Source organism: Haliotis rubra, unplaced genomic scaffold (assembly GCF_003918875.1).
Source record: "Haliotis rubra isolate DU_JTF1 unplaced genomic scaffold, ASM391887v1 Scf547, whole genome shotgun sequence".
Classification (NCBI taxonomy): domain Eukaryota; kingdom Metazoa; phylum Mollusca; class Gastropoda; order Lepetellida; family Haliotidae; genus Haliotis; species Haliotis rubra.
Genome location: NW_025767243.1, coordinates 31,394 through 57,799, shown reverse-complemented (window position 1 = coordinate 57,799; position 26,406 = coordinate 31,394). Strand labels below are relative to the sequence as shown.

Here is a 26,406-nt window from a genome sequence, read left to right as displayed (position 1 = left end):
GGTTTTCCCTGTGAGTCATAGCAGAATTAAGAATGAGCCCGCCCGTTCATGTCATGTGGCGTAATCGAACAGGCTTTCGGTTGTCGTAAACAGAAAAGGAGTGTTTCCATACATGAAGTCTGTCACACGAGTATGACATATCCAGCCGCGCTTCTCTTGGAGCAGAGTGATACAGTCAGAGCCTGAAGCTGAACGTGCTGCTAGTGGAGGAGAGTGTTGCTGTTCCTTGCACCTCCCCCTGGAGTAAAGGAACGGCCCGCCACTTAGCATCACGGTACGTACTCTAGACTAACGCTTAGTCTCTGAATGTATATAATTTTAATGGTAACAAGCAAATCTATTTAAATTGATAATGGGCCACAGGGAAACAAGAACCTGAGGAAATCTAAACTTGCTTCATTTAGGGCTTTAGCATGGCAGGGAGGGCTAGGTTGGATGGGAAATAATGTGGTTCAGGGACTGAGACAGACAGACTATGGGTATTCCAGTACAATCTGTGTATAAAATCTACCTATACAATGTACCTTTTTTGTTCAGCTGCTCATCAGCCTCTTACTGGTGGGACAGAGTCAGCCTTTGAAAGTACAGTACTATAAATCACATATACGAATATCTGTTTATAGGTAGTCTCTCGAATATTCAAGTACAACTTCACTTGTCAACCGAAAAGTTTCTTTGTCCGAAATGACGTCATATTTAAGATCGGTTACTATTTCACGCAAGTAGACAATAGTTTAGCTCAGTGTCACCATGCACTGTAAGCAATCGCTTCTCAGATCGGGTGTCGATACCTCTCCGTCAAGGTGAAACAGAACCAGCAACCTCAGTGTGTTTGGCCAGCAGACAGGAACGCCATGGAGACTGCTTATCAAATACATGTATCTATTTTAGTTTCCCCCACCTATCTACATTTACTACTCTGTGTACTCAGTGTGACATTGTGATTGTGTGATAGTGTGACATTGTGATTGTGTGATAGTGTGACATTGTGATTGTGTGATAGTGTGACATTGTGATTGTGTGATACATTGATTGTGTGATAGTGTGACATTGTGATTGTGTGATAGTGTGACATTGTGATTGTGTGATAATGTGTGACATTGTGATTGTGTGATAGTGTGACATTGTGATTGTGTGATAGTGTGACATTGTGTGTGATAGTGTTGTGTGATATTGTGATTAGTGTAGATTGTGATAGTGTGACATTGTGATAGTGTGATAGTGTGACATTGTGATTGTGTGATAATGTGACATTGTGATTGTGTGATAATGTGACATTGTGTGACATTGTGTGATAGTGTGACATTGTGATTGTGTGATAGTGTGACATTGTGATTGTGTGATAGTGTGACATTGTGATTGTGTGATAGTGTGACATTGTGATTGTGTGATAGTGTGACATTGTGATTGTGTGATAGTGTGACATTGTGATTGTGTGATAGTGTGACATTGTGATTGTGTGATAGTGTGACATTGTGATTGTGTGATAGTGTGATTGTGTGTGATTGTGTGTGATAGTGTGACATTGTGTGATGATGTGTGATATTGTGATTGTGTGATAGTGTGACATTGTGATTGTGTGTGTGACATTGTGATTGTGTGATAGTGTGACATTGTGATTGTGTGATAGTGTGACATTGTGATTGTGTGATAGTGTGACATTGTGATTGTGTGATGTTGTGTGATAGTGTGACATTGTGATTGTGATAGTGTGACATTGTGATTGTGTGATAGTGTGACATTGTGATTGTGTGATAGTGTGATTGTGTGATTGTGTGATATTGTGATTGTGTGATTGTTGTGATTGTGTGATAGTGTGACATTGTGATTGTGTGATAGTGTGACATTGTGATTGTGTGATAGTGTGTGTGATTGTGTGATTGTGATTGTGTGATAGTGTGACATTGTGATTGTGATAGTGTGATTGTGTGATATGTGACATTGTGATTGTGTGATAGTGTGACATTGTGATTGTGTGATAGTGTGACATTGTGATTGTGTGATAGTGTGACATTGTGATTGTGTGATAGTGTGACATTGTGATTGTGTGATATTGTGACATTGTGATTGTGTGATGTGTGATATTGTGACATTGTGATTGTGTGTGACATTGTGATAGTGTGACATTGTGATTGTGTGATAGTGTGACATTGTGATTGTGTGATAGTGTGACATTGTGATTGTGTGATAGTGTGACATTGTGATTGTGTGATAGTGTGACATTGTGATTGTGTGATAGTGTGACATTGTGATTGTGTGATAGTGTGATAGTGTGACATTGTGATTGTGTGATAGTGTGACATTGTGATTGTGTGATAGTGTGACATTGTGATGTGTGATAGTGTGACATTGTGATTGTGTGATAGTGTGACATTGTGATTGTGTGATAGTGTGACATTGTGATTGTGTGATAGTGTGATTGTGTGACATTGTGATTGTGTGTGACATTGTGATTGTGTGATAGTGTACATTGTGATTGTGTGATAGTGTGACATTGTGATTGTGATTGTGTGTGTGACATTGTGATTGTGTGATAGTGTGTGACATTGTGATAGTGTGACATTGTGATTGTGTGATAGTGTGACATTGTGATTGTGTGATAGTGTGACATTGTGATTGTGTGATAGTGTGATTGTGTGATTGTGTGACATTGTGATTGTGTGATTGTGTAGTGTGACATTGTGATTGTGTGATAGTGTGACATTGTGATTGTGTGATAGTGTGACATTGTGATTGTGTGATAGTGTGACATTGTGATTGTGTGATATTGTGATAGTGACATTGTGATTGTGTAAGAGTGTGACACTGTGATTGTGTGATAGTGTGACATAGTGATGTGTTGATAGTGTGATATTGTGATGTTGTGATTGTGTGATAGTGTGACATTGTGATTGTGTGACACTGGCATTGTGTGATTGTGTGACACTGGCACTGCGTGATAGTGTGACACTGTGATTGTGTGATGGTGTGACATTGTGATAATGTGACATTGTGATTGTGTGATAGTGTGACATTGTGATTGTGTGATAGTGTGACATTGTGATTGTGTGATAATGTGTGACATTGTGATTGTGTGATAGTGTGACATTGTGATTGTGTGATTGTGTGATTGTGTGACATATGTGATGTGTGACATTGACATGTGTGATGGTGTGACATTGCGATTATGTGATAATGGGACATTGTGATTGTGTGATAGTGCGACTTTGTGCTCGTGTGATAGTGTGAGTGAGGTGAGTTCAGTTTTACGCCGCTTTTAACGATATTCCAGTTATAGTGTGATAGTGTAACATTGTGATTGTGTGACACTGGCATTGTGTGATAGTGTGACATTGTGATTGTGTGATAGTGTGACATTGTGTGATAGTGTGACATTGTGATTGTGTGATAGTGTGACATTGTGAGTGTGTGATAGTGTGTGATATTGTGATTCAGTGTGACATTGTGTGATTGTGTGATAGTGTGACATTGTGATTGTGTGATAATGTGTGATAGTGTGACATTGTGATTGTGTGATAGTGTGACATTGTGATTGTGTGATAGTGTGTGCTCATTGTGATAGTGTGATAGTGTGACATTGTGATTGTGTGACATTGTGACATTGTGTTGATAGTGTGACATTGTGATTGTGTGATTGTGTGACATTGTGATTGTGTGATAGTGTGATTTGTGATGTGTGATTGTGTGACATTGTGATTGTGTGATAGTGTGACATTGTGATATTGTGTGATAGTGTGACATTGTGATTGTGTGACACTGGTATTGTGTGATAGTGTGACATTGTGATTGTGTGATAGTTTGACATTGTGACACTGGCATTGTGTGATAGTGTGACACTGTGATCGTGTGATAGTGTGATAGTGTGACATTGTGATCATGTTGATTATGTTGTTGTTCGAGGTTCTTTGCTTCCGGTTGGTTCCGTTTACATGCTAAAGATTGCGACCTTTCAGGATGGTAAGCTTTCACCACAAAAATGCAAAGAATTCCAATGGTCATGTGGTCAATTGGTATAACAGTGATGACTCTTGTAAGCTACATAATTGCTAGGGGTGTGCAACAAGATGCTACATTGCTTTTGAGTGGTCGGAAACAACAAAATAACAACAATATAGACAACAACAACAACAACAACAAAACCCAGACCGATGCATTATAAGACTGAAGATGACTTAAAATATGCAATATATAGCGATATCAACGTTGCTGAAGACCTGTTTCAACCCGGATCATCACGGGTCGCGATATCAAGGCGACAAATGAATATTGATATAAGGTAAAACAGTATTAAGAATCATCAGTCCAGAAATGCGTCTTAGTTACACACCTTCGTGAAAGTAATGGAATAAGCTAAGGAATCGATCACTTAGAGGTAATAAATCATCAGCACGTTGTCACAGTCTGATGTAATTTCAACAAAGGATAATGGTATCTCACAGCTCGTATAGACTCAAACACAGCAAAGTGATTGTCTCGTAGTTGACAAGTATTGTGGGAAAAGCGGTCTTCGGGTCGGTCGCTTCCAGATGTCGATAACTAGCCATCCATGTCACGATGTATTTCGTTTCGACCTTAGTTGACACCGTATTCAGCAATATTTCAGCAATATTTCAGCAATTTCAAGACGCTTTGGAAATAATCGCGTCTGGTCCAATGATTGACATCGTCGGCGACAACATACGCAACTGAAATCAGCGAGACCAGGTTTTGAAAGCGAATTGGCTGCTGAAGAATTGGAAGTCGGTTGGAAGGCCTAGGAACAGACTACGAGTAGTTGTAAAGCTTTAAAGACAAAGTTAAATCTAACCAGCCTGTTTTGCAACAAGCCTTGACATCATGACGTAATCATGGCTACATGTCAGGACAACCCGCAGACATGCCCTCCACATTGTTTAACAAATGAACTGTGCCCTATGTCACGCGCTGTATACACCCACTTTGCGTTGGCACCACGAAGGGCAACGGGGGTCAAAGACGGTCACCAAGACAAGCGTACTTCCTCATTGGGGAAACTGGAACACTTTTCATTGTTTTTGAAGAAATATTCCCTGCTCATAATAGACAGTTGTTCATCCTTGTGTAGATATGCCGCTTCCTATTTGTTGTTAGTTTCAAACACAGCTCAGGGGCGGTGGGGTAGTCTAGTGGTTAAAGCGTTCGCTCGTCAAGCCGGGTTCGATTCCCCAGATGGGAACAATGAGTGAAGCCCATTTCTGGTGTCCCCCGCCGTGATATTGCCGGAATATTGCTAACAGCGGAGTAAAACCAACTCACTCACTCAAACACAGCTCATTGATTCCACACCAAGCTCTGTAATATGAAGAACCATTATTTTTCCCTTGAACCATTTCTATGTATTACTCGAAACGCAACATTGTAAACTATCTAGCATGTTACAAAATTGTCTAGCCAACTGCCTGCTTGAGTTGGTTTCCTTGACAACATGACCTCGATAGCCTTGACCTCCAAAGATGTAATACCACACATTGTTCTGGAGGACATAGAAACAGGAATAACACATCGCAACTGAAAGTGTTTTGTTAGTGCTTCCAGACTCCTAACGTCAAGATACACGAGCATCTTTTCGTATACTTACTCTTCGCATTCAGCCATGGAAGACGTTAAGCGCATACTGTTTAAACCCAACAGAGAGGTGGACGATGAGCCAACGATGTGGTCACTGTACATTCATCACTTTGGGCTTTTCTCCTGTATAAGGCTGACCAGCCGTGATGTAACTGTATGAACATTCAAACATGGCGGGGCCCATGAAGGTCGGGTTTAGAATTGACAGACAGACAGACAGACAGACATTTTATTCAGTAATAGGCCACTGATCCAAAATACATTCATAAATATGATAAGAAGTTACATGCGTTTTACCAGGGAGACTATATAATGTTGTAGATTATCCCTGCTTTTACATAAAAACATCAGAGTCTCTTATTTTCCCAACATTATATAAAAATAGGCATAAATTATTTATAACATTTATGTTTGTTGAAGTCATTATATTTATAAAATTGTGTTGTGAAATTGGATGTTTCAAATATTTACCCAGAAAATTATTCCTTATATCTAAGTAGGCTTTACAATAAAGTAAAACATGTATTTCATCTTCAATTAAATTAAGATTATTTTTGTAGCAAAAAGGACAGAATCTTGAATAATAAGGGACATTGTTATATCTACCGGTCTCAGAACTAAGTTTAAATTTACCGCATCTAAATTTTGTTAAACAATTTCTTAAATATGGGGCAATACCTAAACTGAGATAAGTTTCAACATTCAGGAGGGACTTGAAAAATATATAATTAGAACACTTGGTTGTACTATGTAGGGATGAGTACCAATCTTGTGAAAGATTATCAGACAATCTTTGCTTAAAATTGGTTTAGAATTGGTCTTGAGCAACCCATGCGTATCGTAAGAGGTGACTATCAGGGACGGGTGGTCGCTGACTTGGTTGACGCATTTCATGCTGTTAATCACTGGATTGTCTGGTCCAGACTCGATTATTTACAGACCGCCGCCATATAGCTGGGATATTGCTGAGCGCGGCGTTAAACAACAACAAACCAACCTTGATATCTCTATATATTGCATATTTTAAGTCGTCTTCTGTATTATAATGCGTCGGCCTGAAAGAGCAATATCACGTCATGCGTTTTGTATCTGATGACGACTGCATATGTCATGTTTCAGCGTTTGACAAGATGGCAGCAGTTTATCAGCGGCTCCACGACATGTCACAGACCCACGTTTGTAACTTCCGGCCACCTAGCGGTGAGAGGGAACAACAAAGGGAGACAATTCTGAACGATCTGTATCACCGCAAATATCGTCTTGTGGTCCTGTATGGGGAAATTTTCGCTGGTAAAACCCACTTTGCCAAACAGGTAAGAAAACTGTTCCTTGTGAGAGTATTCCTGAAAGCACGTACCTGTTGTGGTCATTCTGTATCTGGAAAACGATAATAATATATGCAGAGTTGCGTCCCTTGGTCATATTAGTACCCGCTTATCACTGTTTCTATTCCTCGATGAAATTACATAATTCGTTCATATTACGATTCGTGTGTGGTTTTCACGTTCTTGCAAAACGCCAACGACGCGTTTGTTCCTCTAAATGATTAAAGAGATAATTTGAACACAAGGGTAGAAAGCATCAATTATGTTTGACAGGTGAAAAGCTGATGTTCCCAACACGCATACACAGAATGACTTTAATATGTTCTTAAGGATTTTAGAGAAATACGCGGAATACGTTGAGAACACTTGAAATCCCGAAACACCCTTAGTAGTACGAGGTGGGATGGTGGGAGTAGTCTATCGTTCAAAGCGTTCCCTCCTACAGACATGGGTACAATGTGTGAAGCCATTTCTGGTGTCCCCCTGGAATATTACTAAAAGCGGCGTAAAACTAAACTCACTCATTCATAGTGTCGAGGTCATCTGAAAACTTCGAGTGACATCATCATCCATGGCTGATTACTAATGCTGCATCAGGAACCTATGAAATATCCCCACCCCCTCCCATATGTCACCGAGGTTCCCAATATTGTATCACTCCTCCATAGACTAAAGATATGACAACCTACTTGAGACAGCCTTGTTGTTAAAGCGTTCACTCGTCACGCCGAAGACCCGGGTTCGATTCCCCACATGGGTACAATAGGTGAAACCCATTTCTGGTGTCCCCTGCCGTGATGTTGTTGGAATATTGTTAAAAGCGGTGTAAAACCATACTCACTCACTACTTAAGACAATGGAGTACCTTCCAAATATACCGATGTTTCCCCTAGCTTGTTGTAAATCCTGCATCGATTCACATTTTCCTCTGACCATAACGCTTTAACTTACTGAAATGCTCTTCAAAAAGGCGTCCAACAAAACTCACTCACTCACTTCCTCCTTTCCACATCACCCATGTTCTGCATAACGGAAGTCGATGTCAAGTGATGAATACAATTGTTCATTGTTCTTAACCTCTCCTTTACTGTTTGGCCATGTAATTGGGGTTTTCCACTATTGTCAAAATATCAGCATCATTGTCAAATATATCCAGCTTTTGTTTTTGCTATTGTGTTTAAATATGTTATACTACCTTGTAAACTTGACTAAAAGTCCACATGGTGAATTAAATATAAAAGCTTCAACAGTGAAAACTTTGAGTATTACATCTACCATAGTCTATAATGTTTAGCGAATTAATTTGTGGCGTGTTTAGAAAAAAAATCTCAACCTATCCTTCGTTATTATTCAAAATCAAGCTTCTACACGGATCAGGTACCAAAATTGATCTGCAGCAGTCTATTGTTTCAGCGGATCGTGTGTTCTTGTTCTCTTGAGACGTACACCGTTGTTCATATCTGCGTGGTTAATACCAAACCCCGTTTAAAAGGAATATTGGTGATTGCAGCGTAAAACAACAAACTGATAGAGTCAAGACTTACACAAACTCGAATCCGTGCATATTTATATGTTGCAGAGATATATATTATCTAATAATGTTCCAAGTGTAATACGTTGTACATGCAATGTTCAGTGAGGGACTGTGGAGTGCTATATTTGGACATCTATTAGATTTAGACTGGAAGATCTGGAAAGTACTGCATTGAGCTGATTCGATACAGAGTGAGTGAGTGAGTTTAGTTTTACGCCGCGCTCAGCAATATCCCAGCTATATGACGGCGGTCTGTAAAAAATCGAGTCTGGACCAGATAATCCAATGATCAACAGCATGAGCATCGTACTGCGCAATTGAGATACGGTGACATTGATTCGATACAGATTCTTGTATCGTTGTCCCGGCGTGAGAGTCTCGAAACCTCTCACTCACGAAATGAAAGAAATTGTTATCCATAAACTGTGTCAATAATGTGTTTCCCAACTTCTAAAATGTCACTTTAAGAAGTTGAGAAAACAGTTGTTAAGTATATCACATTTCTTTGTTGTTGTTTTTTTTAAGCCTAGTTCTTTTACCTACTGCTTCCCGGTGAATTTTTTAGTTTGAACTCGGGAATCAACATATCATAATATCTAGTACTTATGAATAGTCCTTTAAACATTCTTTAAACTTTTTTCACTTTGTCTTTTAAGGTAATCGATGGCTTAAAAGAGATTCAACTCAAGGCATGTGGCAATGCTCTGAATCACGTGACGGTCCGATGTCTTGGTGTGAGCACGTGGTTAGACTTCCTCAAGCGATTGGCTGATGCTCTTGGTCTCAACACTACCCTTCTGGGTCCGTCCGAGTTGAAGATTAAAGACAAAATCGGTGACCTCATTAGACATCTACCTGGCGTTGGTCTCATTCTTCTGTTTACGAACTTCGAAGATGTCTTCTCCAATGAAGCTGTCAGGCGGATGTTCAGCCTCTTTCTGAATGATGCTCTAGATTCGCACTCAGGTTTGAGCGTGCTTGTGACGTCACGGGTCAACGTTTCATTTTTGTCCCGCCATGATGCGATTCCATGCAAATTGCTTCCCATGTGCGAACGAGAATGTGTGGCTTTGTTGAATCCAGTGCGTTCACGATGCAGGTCTCTAGCCACGCTTTACAACATCGTCAGACGTTGTTGCCATCGCCCAGGACTAATCCTAAGAACTTGCCACATGTTACAACATTATTCCTCAGCCCTTACACCAGACGAAGTTGCTGAGGCTCTACAAGACCCCAAGAGCGCTCTGGATGTGTTCAGCAAGTACCCCACAGCTGATGGGTGCGTTGTTAATGCTCTTGAGGAACAGTTAGGTCGTCTAGCTCCGGAGCTAAAATCAGACACAATCACACTCTGTGGTCTTGACGGAGAGTTTGGTGTCAAAGAGGCCTCAAGACGTCTTAGAAAGGGAAACGTAATCGACTTCAAATTGAAGACAGCTTTGCCCTTGCGTGATCATAACATACTTAACTTTGATCCAGGAATGCGGCAAATTAGACTCGATCCTTTCATCCGAGCCTTTGTGGCAACCAAGTTACATGTGCCTCATCACGACTCCCGCCGGAAGTTGATGGAGGATTTACTTGGACAGATGTTGTTGCTCATGCGTTGTGATGCTTCTGTGAAAACAAAAGGGAGAGCACTCGGGTTTGCCCATGACAACTTCCGGTCTTTTGAAATGACTGTGACTCAGGCTGTTAATGCCCGTGAAGAGGAAACGTTTAATGCTTATTTTAAGGTTAGTGTTTTATCATGGTCAAGTTGTTGGAATAGAGCCCAAAATATGTCCTTAAATAGCCAGTGCTTGTTGTACGAACCGATGTGTCAGGACCGTGTTGGCAAGTGTGTGTCCAAGCTGATTGTGTGTCATTGTTCACTACAATTTGTTGTCTGGCACAGGCTGAAGATCACCGTCACATACAGGGAATATTGCTGCCAGAAATTTAAAACATCATTTACATAATCTGATAATCAGGTAGAAGCCATTGGCTTAAACCCTGCGCCATGATAGCCGTCCTTCGTATTTCAGAAAGATATGGACAATTTTCGGGTCACGTATGTGGTCGGGTACCCAGGCCTCCCGATATTTTGAATGATGCAAAAAGCGGCGTGAAAACAACCAATCAGTAGGCAATAATCTCTTCACATTACTCTGACGAGCCATGATAGAACAGGTGTCAGCCAACCTCCAATACTCACGTGACCTTGATCATTTCCTACAGGTCATTGACCAGGAGGAGTGTATGATGGCTGCAGTGTGTCCAGACAAGGCGGTCACTTTCTACAGACAGATGGCCGAGGCTGCCTGTAAGTTCGGTACTCCCAGACAGCAAGCAATTCTAGAGGGTTTCACGGCCGTGTCACTCATCGAGCAAAGAGGTGAGTCGTTTGGTGGACAAACAGATATAACCTAACGTTTCAATTTTATGCGTGAGTGAGTATGGTTTTACGTCGCTTTTAACACTATTCCAGCAATATCATGGCGTCGAACACCAGAAATTGGCTTCACACTTTTTACCCATGTGGGGAATCGAACCCGGGCCTTCGGCGTAACGAACCAACGCTTTAACCACTAGGCTACCCCACCTCCCCATACCAAGATATGTAGAGGGTGGTTCCTGCTGTTAGCTTGCTTGACGCCTGGCAATAAGCTTAGGACATGATTCCGAACATTTGTACAGTGACCAAGTGATTGAAATAGCCAGTGGTGGGCAGACATATATAGCCCTAACTTGTCAAACTGAAAGGACAATTCCCGACATTGATTCTGTGTGACGCCATTTTCTGGTTCCCTCAGTGACAGGACTACTCAATGAGAAGTAAAACCATACCCAATGACTCTAGGATTTGTTTGGAAAGCATTGTTCTAGAAGTACTGGAATCTTGTATGTTTTTGTCTCGGGGGTGTACACACAACACTATAGTTCACTGAACATGCTGAATGTTCTGGCAACAGATGTGATGAGAAGTAGGACGTAAATATACGTGACTTGCTGTTACCCTGCCTTTACTTGCTGTTACCCTGCCTTTACTTGCTGTTACCCTGCCTTTACTTGCTGTTACCCTGCCTTTACTTGCTGTTACCCTACCTTTACTTGCTGTTACCCTGCCTTTACTTGCTTTTACCCTGCCTTTACTTGCTTTACCCTGGCTTTACTTGCTGTTACCCTGCCTTTACTTGCTGTTACCCTGCCTTTACTTGCTGTTACCCTGCCTTTACTTGCTGTTACCCTGCCTTTCGCTCGGCCTTAGGGGATAAAGCCGGGTACTGGTCGGCGCAGTCAGCATATTGTAAAACCGGTATTTGTCAGGGGTAGTAAATGCAGTCCCACATACACGTGAAAGTACCTTGCGATAACAGTTAGATAATCTTGAAAGCGAAATAAACAGAAATTCAGTTATATGACGTCTGTAAATTATCTATAAATCCAGGGACTGAGCTTAAGTCTACACTGCCATACGATGCAATTCGTCACCTCCGTAACCTCCAAGAAAGAATAACACGAATGCATCCAATCCCTTTAACCGCTTCCATCAACACATGGGTTGCTGGAGGCCAATTCAAACCCCAATCCTCTCGGTGGTCCTCAGTTGTGGAGTGCTTTTGCAATATTCCAGCAATATCACGGCGGGGGACACCAGAATTGGGCTTCACACATTGTGCTGATTTGGGGAATCGAGCCCGGGTCTTCAGCGTGAGGACTAGGCTCTCCCGCCGCTCTTCCTCAGTTGTAGAACACAGAGGCATGTGTTCGGAATAAATGATCTTATTTTAGTAAGGTTCATTTGGTAAATGTATTCGCCGATCCTGTGCTCCGAAATTTGTATAAGCTTGCCCTCTATGTTCTAACTTCTAACTGAAGTTCCTTGTCCGTGACATGACGATTTTAATGTATTTGTTTCACCTCGATAGGGGACCAACTTTCTTTAGGAGTGTCATTGGTGACTGAAGCATTGCAAAAGCTGACTGTCGGAGAGGACAATTACCATCGTGTTGTGCTCATGCGCAGACTTGGATGGATGCAAGTGCGGCTTGGCAATAATGAAGAGGCCAAAAGGTTAGATCTGCAGTAGCCTCTGGTACAGGAGACGTGCGATGTCATCGTATCCCCATTGCGTAGATCGATGCTCATGTTGTCAGTCACTGGATTGTCTGGTCCAGACTCGATTGTTTACAAACCGCCGCCATATAGCTGGAATATTGCTGAGTGCGGCACCAACAATACGTTCTGCGTACCTGTTGGCAAAGCGCTGTGGAAAGTTCTTTTACGAATTTGACTGTAAGTTGTGTCAGTTACCTCTTGGCCGGTAACAGGCAGAACACCAATAGCTTCCTACCTTGAGGAAAGAGTGAGCCACCTAGGGCCCGTCCCAGAAGCGTCTCTTTGATGTGATTGAATACTTAAGAGCTACTTTATCCTGTAGCAAGTCAGTCCTGACCTGATCACGCTTGTCTAAAGAAAAATGCTTTTGTATATTTGTCTCTTAATATTGTGATGTTTTAATATATTTTTTCGGTTTAGTTTAAAAAAAAAGATTTTTTTCAAAGTACAATAAAGCACGGAAAGCTAAAACTTGTTATGACTAAAGTAAATATATACTTGCAGAGTGGATCATCATCATCATAATCATCCTTTGTACTTTCTCGAATACATTGCACGAGTTGTCTTCAAATATATATAGGGGCGACGGGGTAGCCTAGCGGTTAATTCGTTCGCTCGTCCCGCTGAAGACCCGGGTTCGATCCCCCATCTAAACTCACTCCAATAAATGTGAATGTTTGCCATCATAATAAGGATGAAGTGTCCAGTAACTGTTTCTTCATTATTTATGTGAGCTACAGTACCTCGTATTTTCACAGTGTAGTCAAGTGAGTGAGTGAGTTTAGTTTTACACCACTTTTAGCAATATTCCAGCTTTATCACTGCGGAGGACACCAGAAATGAGCCTCACACATTGTACCCATGAATCGAACCCGGGTCTTCGGCGTGATGAGCGAACGCTTGAACCACCGGGCTGTACTCAAGAAATGTAAGAGGTTAGCAGTGTTTGCGCTAATGCCAATTTGAAACGTAACGTTGTGTCTTTTTAAAATTTTTTTTCGCTTTTCAGGCGACTGACCGAGGCACTAAAGACCCCTGTCCCTACTGAACTTAATGAAAGGGTGGAACCTCATCGGATTCAGATTCTGTCCCACCTCGCTATCGTCAACAGCTACTTAGGTACGTTACGTCATCACGCCACCTCAACACCAACGGAGAAACAACTGAACACATTGACCAAAATAACTTTTAACACCACGGTGTCTCTACCTCAACACCCCAATATATCCAACGCCATGGCCATGATGGCTATGCAGAGGGATCGAATCCCGATCGCCTAGTTTGTTTCTTGGTTTGTCCGGGCCATACCTGAGCACCAAAAACAGCAAACGTCTGAGACTGGCATGACTTCGGGTTTCCTTCCCACACGAAGCCGTGACGGCTAACATGCCTTGTAATTGGTATACTCTTCGAAACGGCGTTAAACCAGACTCATTCACTCTCACTATAACTACTTGTAACAGCATCCCGCAAGCTTCATGTGCTCGTTATCTCACTGGTTTGCTTGGTCCAGACTCGACATCCAATACACGACGCCGTGATTTGCCTTAAGTATTGTTGGCTGTTGTAGTAGCATACCAATGAGTGAGTGAGTTTAGTTTTACGCCACACTCAGCAATATCCCAGCTATATGGCGGCGGTCTGTAACTAATCGAGTCTGGACCAGACAATTCAGTGATCAACAGCATGAGCATCGATCTGCGCAATTGGGAACCGATGACATGTGTCAACCAGGTCAGCGAGCCTGACCACCCGATCCCGTTAGTCGCCTCTTACGACAAGCATTGTCGCCTTTTGTGGCAAGCATGGGTTGCTGAAGACCTATTCTACCCCGGATCTTCACGGGTTAGCATACCAATGAATGAACTGATGTGATATAATATATCTATATATGCAAATGGGATTACAGCAGAAACTACTTCCAAACTCTATGCAAGATACAATGCCGTGTTTCTCAATACACATTGACTGGGTTTAGGGCATACACTACAAGTCACCTGTTTCTGTCATACATATACCTGTATCTTCAACGGCATATGATAACTTTGGCAGACCAGTCAATCACTGAATGCATACCCAGGTTCTAAAACTCTGTCATCGAGCGAAATCAAGACTAGTAAAGATCGCCTATCGTATTAATGACATTATAGGATGACGTGATTATAACCATTATTCTAAATACCAAATAGAAATATGTACAATATATATATATATATATATATATATATATATATATATATATATATATATATATATATATATATATGCATATATATATATGCATATATATATATATATGCATATATAATATGCTTGTTTAAATTCGCATAATACATTCTTATATTCCTTATGTTTGATATTTATCACGCAGAAACACACTTCCTTATCAATCTCTATTCGACAGGTAAGATTTCATGTGGTATGCTAGCTGTCGCTCGAGAATTACAATAATTCTGACACTGGTTTCGTAAAGTCAACATGACCATCATGCTCGTATAATATCTTACGTGTAGTATCTTTATCACTGCGCGGAGAATTATCTAGATAAGCATGATAACATCAGATATGTCAGTAATGGCACGTGGACCTTTTTGGTCTAGTCCTATTTAACTGGTGTGCTTGTCCTACAATACAGGCAACTACCCCGAGACTGAGAGGATACTTCGGCGCACTATCCCCAGGGCTAACCAGGTCATGCCGGGACACCCGGTGCTTGCAGTGCTTATACAGACCATGGGCGTCAACTTCGATAGGCGTACGTATATGAAGATATGTGTATCAAACAACCATTAATCTCGAAACCAAACATTGTCACAAAAGGTTCTGGTTTTCTTTGCTCTTGTGAAAGAATGAATCAGATGCTGTAATCAATTACTCACTGCTTCCATCAAATCTTGAAAAACCCACGCTTTTTCTTTTAAGGTTTGTATAAGTCATTTTCGGTTTTAATCGTCGTCGTCATCATAATTTTTTTTAGTCTGTAACATATATTACGGATATTTTGTAGTCATTATTGTCGTCATCATCATGATCATCGTCGCTGTCGTCATTATTGTTGTCAACGTCAGTAACGGCATCAACGTCATTTTTGTCGTCTGTAACGTGTATTACGAATAATCGTATTCATTATCTCCTCCTCATCAGGGTCAAGGTCATCGTCATCGTCGTCATTAATGTCGTCATCGTCATCAACATCGTCATGTTTGTCGTCTGTAACGTATGTTATGAATGTATTCATTATGGCATCATCCTCGTCATCAGGGTCACGGTCATCGTCATTATCGTCATTATCATCATTATTGACCTGTAACGTATTGTATGAATATTCGTATCAATTATTGTCGTCGTCGTCATCGTCAGCATCATCATAATCAATGATTATACAAGGTACTATGTGTACAGAGTGCCAGCTGGACAAGGCGTTGGTGTACTACAAGATGTCCTGTCATGAACGGAGGAAGCTGGCCTCCACACTGCCCACGTACCTCGTCACCAACCTCAACAACCTCGCCTCCAACTACACATGGCGGGGGGATTGTGGTGAGTAGAGGGACGGGGAACCTCGAACATCTGGTGTATTGACAAGACTCCTTCTGGATATAATGTTTTACAGATTGATTCTAATAATGCGCAACGAACAACAACCCTATGCTGCTGGACCTGACTTAAAGGTCACATGCAACGTAAAACACAACTTTGCAGATTCTGATCTATACCTTTCGGTATGGACTTACCGAAACAAATCATCAAAAATGCAAATGAAAAAAAACGCGCGAAATCGTAGTTCAAACGATTCACTAATTTTCCCCCAGCGTTTTGGGGGAATTCAAGTGGTTCCAGCAGCTGGGCTGCGCTCATAGCACGTGCGCAGTGAAATAGGTTCGCGCAACTTGGAAGGGGGTTATCCGGTGAATACTCGGTGAAGGCTTTGGTGTGAGCTATTTTTCTAATGTTTTGTTGATATCTCACAGGCGCGAGCTTTTTATATGTTATGACAGTAAATTAACTGTTTATATAATTTCATTTGTCTATTTCACCACACGTTCTTCTTACCGAGTCACTTTCTCAGTTCGATACTTAAAAGCAATGTCATAGCGTTGACAGAATTTCTAACTGTGATATAGATATGTCGTTGTCACAGACAAAACTCAATGTCTTGTTTTATTGACACCTGTGTGTCTGCCTGCCTGTCTGCTAATGACAATATTCAATACACGATCACTGACCACATGCAATTTGAGCTTAACACCAATCAGGCTATACACCATAAACAAAATGCATTGATTTATGGCCCGAGTTCGGTCTCTGTCACATTATGTAATTACACAGACAGGCAGGTGTGATACTTGAACACATGACATGTTATGATGTCTGTTGATTGCAAAATGTTACACACAAAAAATGAGCATCCCAACATCTCTATATATACACACACAAAGAGCCTTGAGGGCATCTGCAAATGAACCAGCCGTTACACTTGAGTGCACACCCGCCCGCTCTGACTGGGTTCGGTATCCCGGCTGCTTCGTTTCTTGGGAAGTAAAGCCAAGTACACAATATTGCACTTTTGATTTGCGATTGTACGCTTATAATTGTGTTTATATGTTTTTTCATAATCTGCAATGTATATTATATGTCATGAATAAGTGATAATTGTGTTTTAATTATGTTTGATTTTTTTGATTGCATGTGACCTTTAATGTAGATATGTCGTATGCCATTATAATTTGAGTGAGTAAGCATTGCTTAATTAACGCCGCTTGTAGCAATATTCCAGCAATATCACGGCGGGGGATACCAGAAACGGGCTTCACACATTGTACCCATGTGGGGAATCGAACCCGGGTCTTCAGCGTGACGAGCGAATGCTTTAACCATTAGGCTACCCCACCGACCTTATAAATTAACATGTGGCAAATGTTGATGTATTCTGTGGGTAGAAGAGTCATGTGTTGACGTATTTGTGATAAGTGTGACGTGTTTACGTTTTTCTGTGATTAGACGTGTGACAATGTTGACTGAGTGACTGACTGAGTTTGGTTTTTACGCCGCTTTTAGCAATATTCCAGCAACATCACGGCGTGGGACACCAGAAATGAGCTTCACACATTGTACCCATGTGGGGATTCGAACCCGGGTCTTCGGCGTGACGAGCCAACGCTTTAACCACTAGGCTACCCCACCGCCCCTGTGACAATGTTGAAGTATTGTGAGAGCAGAAGTGTGACATATTCTTACGTATTCTGTGAGAAATTGGACATTTTGTTATATGTGACACATTTTTCTTTCTGATATAACTTGTGTATTGTGAGAGCAGAACTGTGACATATTCTTACGTATTCTGTGAGAAATTGGACATTTTGTTATATGTGACACATTTTTCTTTCTGATATAGCTTGTGATTAGAACAGTGACGTATGTTGACGTATTCTGCGAGTAGACGTCTGACGTGTTGACGCAATCTGTGGGTAAATGTGTGACGTGTTAACGTAATCTGTGGGTAGATGTGTGACGTGTTGACGTAATCTGTGGGTAGATGTGTGACGTGTTGACGTAATCTGTGGGTAGATGCGTGACGTGTTGACGTAATCTGTGGGTAGATGTGTGGCGTGGTGACGTATTTTGTGAGCAGATGTGTGACGTGTTGACGTAATCTGTTGGTAGATGTGTGACGTGTTGACGTAATCTGTTGGTAGATGTGTGACGTGTTGACATAATCTGTATGTAGATGTGTGACGTGTTGACGTAAACTGTGGGTAGATGTGTGACGTGTTGACGTAATCTGTGGGTAGATGTGTGACGTGTTGACATAATCTGTATGTAGATGTGTGACGTGTTGACGTAAACTGTGGGTAGCTGTGTGACGTGTTGACGTAATCTGTATGTAGATGTGTGACGTGTTGACGTAATCTGTAGGTAGATGTGTGACGTGTTGACGTAATCTGTGGGTAAATGTGTGACGTGTTAACGTAATCTGTGGGTAGATGTGTGACGTGTTGACGTAATCTGTGGGTAGATGTGTGACGTGTTGACGTAATCTGTGGGTAGATGTGTGACGTGTTGGCGTAATCTGTGGGTAGATGTGTGACGTGTTGGCGTAATCTGTGAGTAGATGTGTGACGTGTTGACGTAATCTGTATGTAGATGTGTGACGTGGTGACGTAATCTGTATGTAGATGTGTGACGTGTTGACGTAATCTGTATGTAGATGTGTGACGTGTTGACGTAATCTGTGGGTAGATGTGTGACGTGTTGGCGTAATCTGTGGGTAGATGTGTGACGTGTTGGCGTAATCTGTATGTAGATGTGTGACGTGTTGACGTAATCTGTGGGTAGATGTGTGACGTGTTGGCGTAATCTGTGGGTAGATGTGTGACGTGTTGGCGTAATCTGTGGGTAGATGTGTGACGTGTTGACGTAATCTGTGGGTAGATGTGTGACGTGTTGGCGTAATCTGTGGGTAAATGTGTGACGTGTTGACGTAATCTGTGGGTAGATGTGTGACGTGTTGACGTAATCTGTGGGTAGATGTGTGACGTGTTGACGTAATCTGTGGGTAGATGTGTGACGTGTTGACGTAATCTGTGGGTAGATGTGTGACGTGTTGACGTAATCTGTGGGTAGATGTGTGACGTGTTGGCGTAATCTGTGGGTAGATGTGTGACGTGTTGGCGTAATCTGTGAGTAGATGTGTGACGTGTTGACGTAATCTGTATGTAGCTGTGTGACGTGGTGACGTAATCTGTATGTAGATGTATGACGTGTTGACGTAATCTGTATGTAGATGTGTGACGTGTTGACGTAATCTGTGGGTAGATGTGTGACGTGTTGGCGTAATCTGTATGTAGATGTGTGACGTGTTGACGTAATCTGTGGGTAGATGTGTGACGTGTTGATGTAATCTGTGGGTAGATGTGTGACGTGTTGGCGTAATCTGTGGGTAGATGTGTGACGTGTTGACGTAATCTGTGGGTAGATGTGTGACGTGTTGGCGTAATCTGTGGGTAGATGTGTGACGTGTTGACCTAATCTGTTGGTAGATGTGTGACGTGTTGACGTAATCTGTGGGTAGATGTGTGACGTGTTCACGTTTCTAAGGGTAGATGTGTGACGTGTTGACTTATTCTGTGGTAAGATGTGCGACCTGTTGAAATTTCAGACAAGGCTCTCCGGCTTCTCACGGAAGCTCTCAACCTGAGACGGAAGCTTGGTTGGTATGACTTCAACACGGCCCTCACACTGTGGTACAGGGGCAACGCATACTGTCTCAAGTAAGCTACTTAACATAAACTACCGCCTCCGTGGTGTAGTGGTTAGAGCGTCCGCCCGGAGAGCGGAAGGTCGCGGGTTCGATCCCCGACCGCGTCATACCAAAAGACGTTAAAATATGGTACTTGTTGGTCCCTGCCTGGCGTTCGGCATTAATGGGTACAACAAGGACTGGTCGGACAATCAGTATAATGTGTCTGAGTGGGGTATTCATGCTTCACTGCGGCATGGTATCTCAGTGGGCTAGCACTATAAAACCAGCTTCAGTCTGGGCTAGTACAAGCAGCCACACATACACATACACCCGCATGCACGTCGTCATATGAGCGAAATATTCTCAAGCACGACGTTAAACCCAATTTCACCTCACCTCACCTCACTTAACATACACTACGTATTGGAAATATATGTTATCCAAAATCCTATGAAAGTGCTTAAACAGAATTACTAGTGAATGCAAATTATTAAGGATGCCCGCTTGCCTATATTGTGTTTCAAATTTTTTAAAACAAATACTTTAAAAATATTTGTCCAAATGAAAAAAGCGGGTTACTGTGGATGATATTGCGCGAGACGCACAACTAATGCATACTTAATTGTAGTGCCAAGTTTGGAAATCATTCACCTTTGTCAGTTTTGTATAAATACAATAGTGTTTTATAAAATATTTGTACTTTATATGAATAAAATGTTTATTTATAAGATATGTAAATGGCCATTGTTTCATTTATGCGGGGCGGTGGGGTAGCCCAGTGGTTAAAGCGTTCGCTCGCCACGCAGAAGACCCGGGTTTCATTCACCACATGTCCCCGGCCGTGATATTACTGGAATATTGCTAAAAACGGTGTAAAACTAAACTCACTCACTCACTCTTTCAGTTGTGCGCATTTACGTTATTTCTTTCAATTTTAACGAGCAGCGACATTCCATTGATGACATCATGCTATGCCTACAGTACAACTGTGCTGCTACCGTACAAACCCCCGTTAGACATAATTCTTTTCACGTAAGTTTTGGTATATAACGTACTTTCTTTGATGCTATATGATATCTATGATTATCGCCTTCGTGGCTCTATTTCGTGTGTGTGTGTGTGTGTGTGTGTGTGTGTGTGAGAGAGAGAGAGAGAGAGAGAGAGAGAGAGAGAGAGAGAGAGAGAGAGAGAGAGAGAGAGAGAGAGAGAGAGAGAGAGAGAGAGAGAGAGAGAGAGAGAGAGAGAGAGAGAGAGAGTGTGTGTGTGTGTGTGTGTGTGTGTGTGTGTGTTGTTTGTCCCCCCGCCGTGATATTGCTGGAATATTACTAAAAGCGGCGTAAAACTAAACTCAGTCAATCAGTCTATTTCGGGGATAAGCGGTATCGTACGTTGAACTTGAATGAACATAATTATTGGGATTGTTGTATCGCTTTTATTTACCTTATGCTGTTAGATGTCTCCAATACACTACATTTCCAACTGCCTAGTGAACACAAGTATAATATGTTATACCAGTGCATTGGGACCATTTGTACTGAACGAGAAGATTGATTGGCAGGAGACAAACAACGAGGTCGAAGAACGAGTTGTTTCTCTCCTGCCCTGTCATAGTGGTTCTATACTAAAGTACTGTCGGAAATGTTAGAAAAATGCTTTTTAGCCTTAATATCTTTATAAAGGTGATAAACGAACTATGTTGTCAATATATCAACTTGCCTATTGTCCACCTAATTTTTATTCCAATCGATTTAACATTCCCATGCATTTAAAGGGCAGTTTACAGGAGAGAATTTGGTACCAAAATAGCAACTTAAGATTTTTTCAGAGTTCAACAACAGAAATCTGAAAAAGGCTTTACATTTATGCTAATGATACAGGTGGTGTAAAATTATGAATTAACGTTTTTCCTAAACAAATAAATGTTGAATGTTTGTGTTACTTTACTTAATTATCGTTTCTTTATTGAAAAAATATTAATATAAATGTTAAGTCTTGATAAATAAGTTTCCCGTCATGCATGCACATCTTTATCACAGCGTCCACTATGGCCAACGATTTGCAGTCGATTGTTGCAAAGGTTTATAGGTTCTTTCTGCTTAAAAAAGGCGGAGGTAAACCTTTCATTAGTTTAGAAAGGGTTTATTACAGAACTTGTAGAGCTGTTGGCAAGTCTTACCAACAAGTTTACAATATTGTAAACAAATCAGACAAGACAGGGACCGTCTCAAATGCAAAACTGGGACGTGAAACCATCCTCGACAACTTTGACAAGGGAGTGCTTAGACGGGCGGTCTACAAACTTTATGAGAAGAAAAATATATATATTCTAAAGAAGCTACACCAGTGACTTCGTTAAATCTTTGGCCAATGTTCACAACTAGATTAAACTGACCGAATTACATCCATATTTTTTCAATGAAATATACTGTTGGCATGCAAAACATTTATTAATACGTTGCACATTTCTACAATCAATCGATAAGATAACACAAGTGATAGGATTCTTTCCAATGTACAGTAATTCGTATGTTTATTTAAAAACGAACACACATACACAAATGATCCCTTACATAACCGATACGTATACTATACGTACACATATTCAACATTTTGCAGAAAACATCTATTGAGATGACCCCTCGCACGAGCGTGTGCTCAGGTGTCAATTTCACCTGTCGACACCGTGCATGCTGATGACGTAACACAGGCAGTTAATGTTTGTATCAAATAACGTCCCACTACCCTTTATTTTTCTAAGTTTTGGGTATTTTCATCAGTAAAAACACATTTTAGAGCATGTCTCAAAATTCATTCCCTCGGTCTACATTAGGTAGACGTTTCTTGAAGTGATATTTGTTATTTAAGTAACTGTAATACCTCTTTTTAATATAAGTCAAAAAGCATTTTTCTAGCATTTCCGACAGTACTTTAGTTACATCCTCGTACTATATTTGTTTACAACACTTTTCACAACACAGACTGTAATCTATCTCTTAACGTCACTACTGAAACTTCCGCATTGAGGTCACCATGACCTGAGTATCACTCCGCTCAATGTATCATGTATACGTGAGATTGCATTCCTCCGCCTGACGCCTCAAGATGAAACAAAACAGAATAATATTTGATGCAAAACAACTTCAATTTAATTGCTATGATGTTTCAAAGATTTCATTGTGTTTTTGAAAACTGGACTGCCGAACTTTGGAAAAAGTAGATCCGGCAGCCGTCCAGAACGGAAATCGGAGTGCAATATGGAATTCCCTACGCGTGCCGTATTACAGGAATGTACTGCTTATGATAATCGTATTGTATGTAATACAATTCACATCGGAAGACTTACTTAATATAATATTGTGATAAGTGTCAATTTAATCAAGTACAGTGAAATGTGGTTTAATGTTTCATTGGTTTATTTGGCGACGTCCATGCACGTGCATGCATGGCTGCTCGTACTAATACAGACAAGCAGCTTATAATGCTAACCCTTTGAGTGAATGAGTTAGTTTGAGTAGCGTAACCCAGTGGTTAAAGTTTTCGCTCGTCACGCAAAGGTCTGGGTTCGATTCCCCACAAGGGTGCAATGTGTGAAGCCCGTTTCTGATGTCCTCCGCTTTGACATTGCTGGACTATTGCTAAAACGACGTAAAACCCAACTCACTCATTCACTATTTTGATATGGTTCATCGTGGGAACTATCGATGAATAATATATTCACTGTTACTGCCGTTTGAAGATTGTCTGATAATCTTTCACAAGATTGGTACTCATCCCTACATAGTACAACCAAGTTTTCTAATTATATTCTTTTCAAGTCCCTCCTGAATGTTGAAACTTATATCAGTTTAGGTATTGCCCCATATTTAAGAAATTGTTTAACAAAATTTAGATGCGGTAAATTTAAACTTAGTTCTGAGACCGGTAGATATAACAATGTCCCTTATTATTCAAGATTCTGTCCTTTTTGCTACAAAAATAATGTTAATTTAATTGAAGATGAAATACATGTTTTAATTTATTGTAAAGCCTACTTAGATATAAGGAATAATTTTCTGGGTAAATATTTGAAACATCCTATTTCACAACAGTTTTATAAACATAATGACTTCAACAAACATAAATGTTATAAATAATTTATGCATATTTTTATATTATGTTGGGAAAATAAGAGATTCTGATGTTTTTATGTAAAACCTGGGATAATCTACAACGTTATATAGTCTCCCTGGTAAAACGCATGTAACTTCTTATTATATTTATGAATGAATTTTGGGCCAGTGGCCTATTACTGAATAAAATGTCTGTCTGTCTGCCGTTTGAAGTACATTCGTTCGTGTTACAGAGGTCTTCTGGATGACGCCATCATGTCCTGTCACCAGGCTCTCGAAGTCATCATCCGATGCACACCACGCCACTCCTCCAACGTTGACATTAGACTCTCGCTCGCGCATGCGTACATGGCTAAAGGTGACCGGAAGAAGGCGGAAGGAACTCTCATGGAAACCTTGGATTATGTTCGTCTATTCCAGTCAAACATGAACGAGGTCAGCCTACTGTTGGCTCTGGAACATCTGGTCCTGATGAGGGAAGGTGAGAAGGATTTCGGGAGGGTCCACAAGCTGCTCACACAGGAGGCACAGCGTTTGATCGACGTGTTCAGAGATACAGACTCCAAAACGAGTCTTTCTATTCACCGGAAGTTGTCACTGTGGCGAGTATATTGTGGCGAGGTGTTGTGTAGGAGCGAGAACAGAAAAAATGCAACTAGTCACATCGACTGGAAGAATCTCTTTAAATGTCAATACTGCAGCATGCTGGGCTACAGTGATGAAAACTGGAGGTCTGATCGTGCGATGTAGCGTTTTGTATGGTGTGCACTACTCATGTCAGTGATATCTAAGGGACAGATCACTGACATGCATGGTGTGTGTGTGTGTGCGTGCGTGCGTGCGTGCACCCCAACCTCCCCTCATCGAACACCCATGAAAATATTTTCGCTCGACATTCCAAGTGTCCAGAAAGAAATGTGTTGTGAAGATATATTAAACTTTTCAGCTGTATTGAATGCTAAGCCCCTTGATGTATAGTGATTTTATCCTTTATAGAAGCAAGCCGAGATAAGAGGAAGCCAGTCTGTTATTTTCATTTTTTAGAAATTTTCGTTTAAACTATTAATTATTACCTTATGATACCTTTTAAAACCTGTACAAGTCAAAGCTCCTGTCTGATTGTACAGTTAACAAAATTATGAACTTCCGAGTTAGCTCCTTCGGCATGTGAAAGGTTAAATTCATACCAATTTCAATGTTGCTATGGTTACAGTTTCTCCCAGACTAACATCACCAATTTCATGCTGATCCGTAGTAAAGTGTAACACACAGCTTTGGACTTCACGCCTTCATATTTGACTGAAATGCTGTTGAAAACTGCGCTAATCCAAACTCACTCACTTACAATGTGAGTAGCAAGAGAACTATCCATATACCAAGTTACCGATAATACTTTAATTTTTATTATTTCACGGATTTCCGGTAACAGATAATTTGTTCCACTAGAATAATTTACTTCTTCAGTACCTTTTGTGGAAAAGATGAATTGACAGTATGTACTTTTTGATATCCTCTCCACGTTTATGAAGGGAAATGTTCATTCCAGAATGTAATCTAACTTACCTTTTAAAGTCCCAACAAAGCCCTAATCCGGCCAAATTCCATGTCTTTGCTCTGAGTGAAAAAGATTCGTGCACATGTTCATTGTAACTCTTTAATATTGTATACTCATGGAAAGGAATAAGGGAACACATGAAAGTACAAGTGTTTCTTTGTTCTTTTCCAGGTTTCACAAGGTATGTATTACACTGTCTGTGAAAGTCTGGAAATGGATAAAGGAACACTGGTATTTTCCTGTGTTCCCGTATTTGTTTCCATGAGTATATGTTCACGGAGTATCTGTAGTATGGATCATGTTTCCGTCTCTAGAAATAAAGAATGTTGAGTTTTCTTGAGTTTTAACTTGTGCTGTATACAAGTACACATGAGTTGCGTTATGAACGTGCAACATGACAATGCATATGCATGTATTACTTGAGCAACGGGTGTTGCATGTGCACCGTGCGTAGTATGGCATTTACACACGTTATTTATCAGTAGCAGGGCGTCACACGTGCACCATGAACATCACGCCATTTGCACACGTCCATCATCAGTAGCATGACATTTACACACATGTACATGGGTAGCATGACATTTACACATGTACATGAGGTAGCATGACATTTACAGACATGTATATGAGTAGCATGACATTTACACACATGTACATGAGTAGCATGACATTTGCACATGAGTAGCATGACATTTACACACATGCACATGAGTAGCATGACATTTACATGTACATGTACATGACATTTACACACATGATATGGCACATCAAGTGTAGCATGACATTTACACACATGTATGCATGGTAGCATGACATTTACATGTACATATAGCATGACATGACATTTACACACATGTACATGGTAGCATGACATTTACACACATGTACATGAGTAGCATGACATTACACACATGTATATGAGAAGCATGACATTTACAGACATGTACATGGAT

The 26,406-nt window shown here is 40.9% G+C and overlaps 1 protein-coding gene and 1 long non-coding RNA gene across 2 annotated transcripts; one reads left to right on the top strand and one right to left on the bottom strand.

The window, feature by feature from the left end:
* Positions 1 to 25,786, top strand: LOC124253628. Its single transcript, XM_046687434.1, has 10 exons — positions 1 to 274; positions 6,706 to 6,899; positions 9,102 to 10,181; positions 10,666 to 10,822; positions 12,357 to 12,501; positions 13,556 to 13,665; positions 15,182 to 15,301; positions 15,949 to 16,086; positions 19,706 to 19,817; positions 24,132 to 25,786. Exons 2-10 carry the CDS (start codon positions 6,717 to 6,719, stop codon positions 24,646 to 24,648), a joined length of 2,562 nt encoding a protein of 853 aa, XP_046543390.1. The 5' UTR covers positions 1 to 274; positions 6,706 to 6,716; the 3' UTR covers positions 24,649 to 25,786.
* On the bottom strand, positions 12,933 to 13,651 carry LOC124253629. Its single transcript, XR_006892248.1, has 2 exons — positions 13,202 to 13,651; positions 12,933 to 13,017 (listed from the first exon to the last, which is right to left on the bottom strand). It is a non-coding gene; the product is annotated as an uncharacterized LOC124253629 (long non-coding RNA).
* Positions 25,787 to 26,406: the final 620 nt, after the last annotated feature.

Bases quoted from the DNA above. Each gene is read 5' to 3' on its own strand.
- LOC124253628 (XM_046687434.1), top strand. From the start codon at position 6,717: ATGGCAGCAGTTTATCAGCGGCTCCACGACATGTCACAGACCCACGTT. The intron at 13,666-15,181 runs GTACGTTACGTC...CCTACAATACAG, and splicing joins TATCGTCAACAGCTACTTAG to GCAACTACCCCGAGACTGAG. The intron at 15,302-15,948 runs GTACGTATATGA...CTATGTGTACAG, and splicing joins GGGCGTCAACTTCGATAGGC to AGTGCCAGCTGGACAAGGCG.